The sequence below is a fragment of the Heloderma suspectum genome, chromosome 6 (genome assembly GCF_057233095.1).
Source record: "Heloderma suspectum isolate Gila_16-S chromosome 6, 16-S_ref, whole genome shotgun sequence".
NCBI classification, from domain to species: Eukaryota; Metazoa; Chordata; class Lepidosauria; order Squamata; family Helodermatidae; genus Heloderma; species Heloderma suspectum.
The window spans coordinates 98498854-98507566 of record NC_139463.1 but is presented as its reverse complement, the minus strand read 5'-3'; the positions used below and the strand labels follow the sequence as shown (position 1 = coordinate 98507566).

Genomic DNA, 8713 nt, shown 5'->3' with positions numbered 1-8713 from the left:
CACCACAGCTATGGAATACCCTCCCGCAAAAGCCCATCGGACACATTCACTACTTAGCTTTTAATACCAGATTAAGACATGTCTGAGATGGTTTGAGGCCATTTAAAAATAATATTCATGACCAAATATTCATTTTAAAAATAAATGTTTTATTAATGTTCATGTCAAAAACTCATAGCTCACACTTCGGCCACTCTTATACTCAAAACACAGGGAACCAGGTAATAAAAAGAGAAGAAACCTTGATAATAAAACCTAGAGCCAGTAACGATGGGCAGTCGCAGTGCTGTAAAGCAGTTGGAGAGGTCAGTGTAGCGGCATGGCACGTTCTGCCTTTAAGCACAGCAAAGGCACAAATAGGCACAAACATAGGCACAGCAAAGGCACAAAATACAGCAAAGGCACACAATCTTAATTAAAAGGGGGTTAGTAAAGCCTATAAATCAATAAATAAAAGTGACCAACATGAGTGACCTTTACATGAACAACTTCCTACATCAAGGGTGACAAACCTTTTCAGCCTGAGGGCCAAATTCCATTTCAGTGAAGCCTTCAGGGGCCACATTTCAGTGGTGGGTGTGGCCAAAGGCAAAAGGGGCAGAACCAAAGTACTGGCATATTCTAGCCAAAGGAATACACCTTTGGAGGGGCATTTCAGCCTTTTAGAATTTGGGGGTGGGGGGGATTGCACAAAAGACAGGATACCACCAAATCATCAGTGTTTGGGGAAAAGAGGACATAGCCTTCTGGGGAACCTGAAGTCCCCTACTGAGTCCCCTGGAGGACTGGATTTGGCCCCTGGGGCTGACATTCTGCACCCCTGTCCTACATGGAATGGAGCCTGTGGGGTTCTGATGGCGGGGGGGGGGGGCAATCCCACACCTCTAAGATAAAATCACCTGGGAAGCCAATCAAAATCCATCTCTTTAATAAATGGTCAGTTGCTTCTTATACTGGGGAAAAGAAGCACAAGTCAGGCCCTGATCTTTACATACACCAGCACCTTCACAGAGGATGTAAAAACAAGGCTGCTATGGCCTGTTCTGATCTACAGAGCCCCATTGCTGTGACCTCCTTTCGCCCCTCCTCTGCTCCTTTATGGGTGGTCCTCATAAAGGCAAAGGAGGAATGGGCTAAGCAAGGAAGATTTAAGACACAAGATTGTCATGAACATCTCTACAGTACATTACAGACTTAAACTTTAATAGCCATTCCATTCTCCAGAAAAAGGAAATAAATAGGCAGAAATAAAATACACACAGAAATAAAATACACACAGAAATAAAATACACACACATATATTTCTATATAAATAACCAATAAATTATTTGCTGGCCAAAGGGGTTGTCTCATTATGCCACCCCCTGTCTCTGCTTCCTAACCCTCTCTAGCCTCCTTCAATAAATAAACCTGACATAAAATAAATAAGTTATTTAAATAGGTAGGAAACATAGAAATAAAACCCTGGAGGAAAAGAGCTGACAAAATTAGCAACTGCAGCCGCTTGAAAAAGCAAGCACTGTTCAGTCCAACAACACAAGAATGTTGCCTCTGTTGCTGGTGGACTTTCTTTAGAGTCACTTTAACCACATCATTTGCATATCAGTTGTCCCACATTTGGAACACTGCTATAGCAACGTTAGGATGCAAGAATCCAGGGTTATACAGGTATGTCCATCATTAGAGTCTCTGCACCAAGTACAATAAATTAAGACCTCTTTCTCCCCCAATTGCTTCACTGAATTGCTTCATCGTACTATACAGCTAAAGAACCCAGGTGTCCAACCTTGGAGAAAACCCTGCATAAAAGTCTGGCATCGTCCTCTCCTTTCCTAAGAGATTCAGGTATCCCAGGCTATCAGAAGACATAACTTGGGCTCATGACGCCGGGGTTTTGGCCCATCATGCTCAGGGGATCAGCTGACTCAACATCAAGTTCCTGTTCGTATAAGTCGTAGTCCACAAACACGGGTTCAAGGGGGATCTTGTTGACCAAGGGCAAGAACTGGGAGAAGGGGGGCAACTGGCGGCTCTGAGCCAGGTTCCCCGTGGAGCTGAGGCTGATTGGGATGTTGTAGTATTCAGAATAGTAGAGGTTGTAGCCATCGTGGAGAACCGTCTCGCGGAAGTTGCATGCCTCCTCCGAGTAGGATAACTATGAAGGAAAGAAACGCAAACTGAGATTATGACTTCATTTAGGGCACAATTCTCTGTGCAAATTTAATATCCGCTATAGAATCATAAAATTATATGGTTGGAAGGAACCTTGAAGGCCATCCAGTCCTGCCCCCCTCTCAGTGCAGGAAGCTTGCAACTACAGCATCCCTGACAGATGGCCATCTAGCATCTGCTTAACTGCCTTCAGTGAAGGACAGCCCACCATCTCCCGCCACAGTCTGTTCTACTATTGAACAACTCTTGCTGTTCAGAAATTGCTCCTAATGTTTAGCTGAAATGCATTCATTTTCATTCATTTATTACATTTCTATACTGCCCAATGGCCAAAGTTCTCTGGGCCGTTTACAAAGATTAAAACCCTAAAAATACAGTATACAAGGTAATATTAAAACATTTGCATACAAAAGTATAATATGGTTTTTCACAATCAACAATAAAAATCCCAGGACCTGTTAAAAGCCTTATCATATGCTGTCAAATGCCTGGGAGTAAAGTCTTGACCTGGCACTGGAAAGACAACTATGTTGGCGCCAGGCTGACCTCACTGGGAGAGTGTTCCATGGAGGGACCACCACCGAGAAGGCCCTCTCCTTTGTTGCCATCCTCCAAACCTCCCTCTGAGGAGGGCCTCAGATGAAAATCGTAGTGTATGGGTAGGTTCTGTTTCCCTGCAATTTCCACCCACTTGAGTTATTTCTAGGCATCCAGAAAAATAATCCAGCAGTCCCAGATTCTTTGAAAATAAAGTTCAATAGCATTCTCCTATCTCTAAGTACACTGCAATACACAACCCAGTCATGCAAGCTGCACCAAGCTACAAGTTCATTCCACGTTGGCTGCATACCAATACCAAACTGAGCTGCAGACCTGTGCAATTGCTACACCAGTGTCTCTATGAGATTGGGAAGAGCTGAGGAAGTGGGCAGGAATGGAATGGAGTTTCAGCACAATGTTATGACTTTCGAGCAAAGCCCTTCTGAAGGGCTATTATGGGGATTCCAGCGAAATATATATGATTTTCATTGGTTAAGAACCATATCAGTAATTAGTGTGGTGTTGCGAGTTCCATAACTCTATAATCTCACTGCATGAGCTTGAAATTTGGTTCAGGCCTAGAATGTAATGTATTTATTGTCTATTTGCTTCCATCATTTATATCCTGACCATATGTCAAAGCATTCCATACAACAGTCTAATGCCCTGAGAGTACCAGCTTTCTATATATGTTTTAAAATCAAGTTTCCAGCCCTTACGTTGGGGAAAACTGAAAGTGTCCTATATGTCTGCTGATATCTCAGAAGGCAAAGGAGGTGGGTGTGTGTGCTGTGATCTCCATAATTTAATGTTCATCCCTATAACTTGCATAAACAAAATTATTCTGAACAGTGGAGGCTGGTGGCTCCGATGTCATGGAATGGTGAATCCGCTCTGGATTTCAGTCACAACCAGTCAGAACTCGGAAGGAGCTATCCAAGGTGTTGGTTCTGACTGAAACCCAGAGCGGATTTACCGCCCCACTGACATCAGAGCCACCAGCCTCCACTGTTTCAAAATAAACAAAATTTACATAAGTTTCTTTTTCTTTTTCTTGATAAGACATTTCAGGTATTCTTCTGCAGCAGTTTAATGTATAACTCATAGTATGCACAGCTCTTGTAATAAATGATCCTGTCCTTCATGATTTGTACAATGTATCTAGCATGCTGGAGCAATTCAGTGGGTATTGTTAAAAAGCAATGATGCAGCAGACTCAACCACACATCTCCTGATATCACATCTAATTTGTCACAAAGTGCACCCAGATATTCTGGCTTCTGAATATCTCCACCTAATCCCCTCCAGACATTTTGGACTTCAACCCCAACCTCATTTTGATTCACCGTTGGCCGTGCTGGCAGGGGCTTATGGGAGCCCCAAACAACTAGAGATCAACTTTCAGCGCATCCTTGTCCTATACTCCCATCACGATCAAGAGGAAGGGGTCCTGTGCTGGAAGAACACTTTACTTATTTGAACTACAAGGGACAATTCACACATTCAATTGTTTTAGGTGCATCTTTAACCTAGAAACATAAAATATAAATGAAAAAGCCCCTGCCATGTTTGGAAATGCAGGTATGCATATCAGAGAGACAGAGCTGGCTACAACTTCTTACTGAATGTGTACTTGGAGGTGAGCTCACATTTGCTGCTGCATGGTGTGTGGAATGGCCTTGAGGAACATACATCTTGAAAGTGTATGGCCCGATGCCCAGAGAGACGGGCTGATTTCTCTGAACTATAACTCCTCCTTGCTCCCCAAACTGCCTGTTCCCCAAACACACACAGGCAGGAGGTCAAACTTACTGAGCCATAGAGGTGTCCATTGGGCCTCATGCAGAGAAACCGCGAGGTCTTCTTGGCCTGCATGCGAACAATTCCTGGCTTCACAGCTTTGATCTCCATCAAACCTGAAAGAAACCCAGCAGAGAACAGGTGGGTGAGGGAGGAGAACCCAGGAGTCCAGGAGCCAAGGACTTTTGCTCATCAAACTCTTCAGATCCACCAGTGACCCCATCCTGCAACATCTGTAACGTGGTCAAATCCAAAGCCAGAGGACATTTAGATATCCCAGTGTTGCTGGAGATAACATGACCACAGCTTCTCCGCCTTTGTTCCCTGCCCATCCCTGTTGTATTTACTTAGGGCACAATCCTATACATGTTTAGACAGAAAAAAATCCTACATCTCCCAGCATCCCCCGCCCAGCATGAGAGTTGTAGGACTTCTTTCTATCTCAAGATGCATAGGGTTATGCCCTTACTTGTTTAATTTCTATCCCGCCTTTATTATTTTTAAATTATATTTATTAATTATATTTTAATCTGCCCAATAACCAATGTCCTCTTTCCACAAAAGAATGGCGCTCAAGGCGGTTAACAGTCAAATCCATATTAAAAACAACATCTTAATTAAAACATAAGATAAAAACAAATTAAAAACACAATAAATGAAATAAACAGCACCCAACCAATTAACAACAAAAACCAACCTTCAGCAATAGGCCAGTTTATATGCCAAAGGTCTCCCTGAATAAAAATGTCTTTGCCTGCCAGCAGAAGGACAATAGAAAGGGGTCCGACCCAGTGGGCCCCTCCCTCACGGAGTCGACCTTCTCACCACCACTGCCACCCCCTGCTCCTGCCCCTGCTCCTGCCCCTCTTTCTCCTCACCGCTACCATGTGCTCGTTGTCTGTGCCAGAGCGAGAGGCAGGTGAACAAGCAGGCTGCAATGGAGACGGGGGCGGCAACTCCAGGGGGCTCATAGCAGTGGGTGTGGTCAGTGGGCCCCCGGCAGGTGCCCGACCATGCCTGCTCTCAACTCTGGCCCTGCCAGCACCACTCCTCTGCTTGCTTTGCTCTGGAGGCGAGGATGACTGCGTGTAAAGGAGGACAGTCTCTCTGTAGCAGTCACTGGATTTCAGAAGGACAGGAGCGTCCAAAGCGGCATCTGCTGAAATTCCCCTCTTCTACTCACAGTGATTAAAAGTATGTTGCCCTCTTGCACCTCAGTCCTTCCCAGGGAACCCAGACGCCCTGCCACCCAGCTCCAAATATACCTGCAACTAAGATCCAAGGGTGCCCCCCCAAATACTCACTGAAGGGGTTCTGGTATCTGGAGCCTCGCACTGCCCCGTCCGCTGCAATCTCCAGGTGGAGGTGTGTTTGCTCATCCGCTGTGTAGAGGTGGCGAAGCCGGACCTGCCCGCCAAACTGGTAGAGGGGGTTGGAATTGGCTAAGGGGAAAGCGAGGGCTGCGGGGCCCAAAGCAGCCCAGAAAATCAGGCTGGAGAGAAGGAGGAGGCAGCACTCACATTGGAGGCGGGTGGAAGTGGCCGACATGGCTCCAACTGGCCCAGCCAGAGTGAGCAGGAAAGTAAAATGGCAGAGAAAGTGTTAGTACCAGAAAAAAAATGAGAACTACTCAAGGTTCTAGTTCTCAGCCTTTGGTCTTTCAGCTCATGGGGCTTTACATCTTTCTTGGAAGAACCTGAGAGTTACTCTGAGTCCCAAATGAAATGCAGTCCAGTGAGAACTGTGGAAAGCGGTTTGGGGTTTTAGTTTTGCGGTGTTCAGAAAAATGCCAGTCCCCCAATCAACTGAAATGTTCAGAATCAGGGGGAACTCTTCCTTTCCCCCTCGGCTGCCTCACTCCAGGTTTGCTCCCAGCCAGCAGGCACGGTAGTATATATACAGCAGCCCTCTCCATGGCAGAGGTGGATGCCCTTCCCCTTGGCTTTGAATCTGCCCACATCCTCTCCCCCCCGCCCCCGCTGCCCTGTTTCCCCACACACACACACTGGGTCTTGAGTAAGAGTCACGGGGTGCCCATTGCCGCTGCTGCCCCTAACATGGGGTCAAGAGGATCCAAAGTCTAAATATTATCATTCCATGGCTGCTTTCATGCTGCCGACAGGAAAGAGTGACGTAACTCGGGGAATACAAGAGTGAGAAAGAGGCGGGGGGAGGAAGGGGGAGAGAAGGGAGCGGGGAGACAGTGGGTGGATGGGGTGCAATTGCTTCAGCATCCTGGCAACCGTCCAGCAACCCATCCAATGGGTGCTGTGCATTCATTGATCTTCCCGCACGTGCACCTCTCTCCAGTCCTGGCATAGGCACACTGCATTCACGCATGCGTCAGCCATGCTTGCATGACTACACGCTGGCTATTTCACTCTCCGTGCGGTGGTGCAGCTAGGCCATTTCAGATCCTGGAACTAGTGGCCTTACAGGGACCACCTTTAGATTGGCCGTGTGTAGCGCTTCCGGTGTGAAGCACACCAGTCACAATTCTCTTCCCTGCCCCTGTTCCATGCTTTACCACGGCTTCTACGTTCCTGAAATGTTGGAGCAAAACGACGACAAACTGCTAGCCAACCCTCATCAAAAGGAAATAAATCATCTGAGCATGTGCAGCATTGCATTTTAAACTCACTTCAATCATAGTACCATTGTGACTACAGGAATAAAATGCCAGTGATGGGCGTTTGCCAGCCCAGGTGCTGACCTGTGTGCCACTTGCCCCCATCCCCTGCTGCTCTCTGGTTGGTTACTTGGGGGCTGCCAGGGCCATCAAGGCCTAGCTGTGCCACCGTCTCCATCTATCCCCACAGCTCAGTGATAGAGCACATGCTTTGCACTCTGAAGGTCCCAGGCTCAAGAGTTGCCATCTCCCGGTAGGGAGAAACCCTGGAGAGCTGCTGCCAGTTACTGTAGTACTGACCTAGGTGGGCCAATGGTCTGATTCAGTATAAGGGAGCTTCCTAGGTTCCCAGGACCCAACCAGGCCCAGCCCTGCTATAAGGCATAGGGAAGCAGCTGCCTCAGGCAACTGATTTTGGCTGACCTGAAAGGGCAGTCAATTGTTAGTTATTATGGGGGGGGGGTGTCGGGGGAGAGGTGTTTGTGGGATTTTCTGCCTCAGGTGCCAAAACCAGTCTTGGGTACTAGGAAGGATATGGGAGAAATCTGTAATGGATCCAAATGCGTCTGGATTTCTGTGAATCTGACCTGAGGATTCCATAGTGGACTGTTTTTTTTTTCTGAGTCATGCAGTTTCTGCAGAATTGTGGACTGGTTTTTCACTTTGGGGGAGGATTTGTACTCATTCACACTTGCAGGAATGCACATTAGCCCATTAGCACAATTGCGCATTAGTGCTAATTCATACTTGTGCTAATACGCATTTGTGCTAATGCGCTGATCCACATTAGTACTAATGTGAAGTAGCACAAGTAGAACTAAATTCTGGTAAAAAAAAATCCAATTCTGTCAATGGGTGGATGATGGAACGAAAGACGTCTGACAATCTGCAAAATACAGATGGAACGGATTTAACAAAATCCGTACGTCCCTAGGTACTATGCACCTTGAATTGGGGTGGGGGGTGCCATTTATTGCTGGTAATTTTATTGGTAATTCTATTGGTACTGTTGGTTTGATTGGTAATTTCTATTTTATGGATTTTTATTCTATCCACTAGGGTTATCTTGTATGCTAGCTTGAGAGGGTTCCACCCTTAAAGGCAGCCTTAAAATAATTTTAAATAAATACTGCTCCACCTCAGGCAGCAAAATGCCTTGGACCAATGCTGCACTTATCTCTCTTCATCCAGTCCATCACTCTGTAATTGAATAGGGCTGCAGCCTTTATTATGTATTTAATTTTATTACCAAGATGTATATCCTGTCTTTCCATTGTAAAAATAACACTCTTACAACACATTAAAACAACCAACGACAACAAAAAATATCCCATCATAAATACGTAACATATCTATTTGGAGATAGCTTGGTCATGTAACAGATAAAACAGCCTTGAAAACAAGGGACCAGTTCAATACAGCTCTTTAACCCAGCAGGTCAAAAGAGAAGCATTTCAAGCACGCAATGGGAGGTCACGGAGAAGGTGAATATGAAACTCCCTCAGCAGATTAACTGTTTAAATCCATCAGTTACAGACCTTTGTGATCAACTAAAAAGGCACCCCTGATTAA

At 45.8% G+C, this 8713-nt stretch overlaps 1 protein-coding gene across 1 annotated transcript; it reads right to left on the bottom strand.

Annotated features, from left to right (window-relative positions):
• Positions 1–136: 136 nt before the first annotated feature.
• FGF21 (fibroblast growth factor 21) lies at positions 137–8452 on the bottom strand. The gene is made up of 3 exons (XM_084805508.1): positions 5817–8452; positions 4525–4628; positions 137–2155 (listed from the first exon to the last, which is right to left on the bottom strand). The coding sequence occupies exons 1-3, from the start codon at positions 6058–6060 to the stop codon at positions 1859–1861; spliced, it is 645 nt and encodes a 214-aa protein (XP_084661634.1). The 5' UTR covers positions 6061–8452; the 3' UTR covers positions 137–1858.
• Positions 8453–8713: the final 261 nt, after the last annotated feature.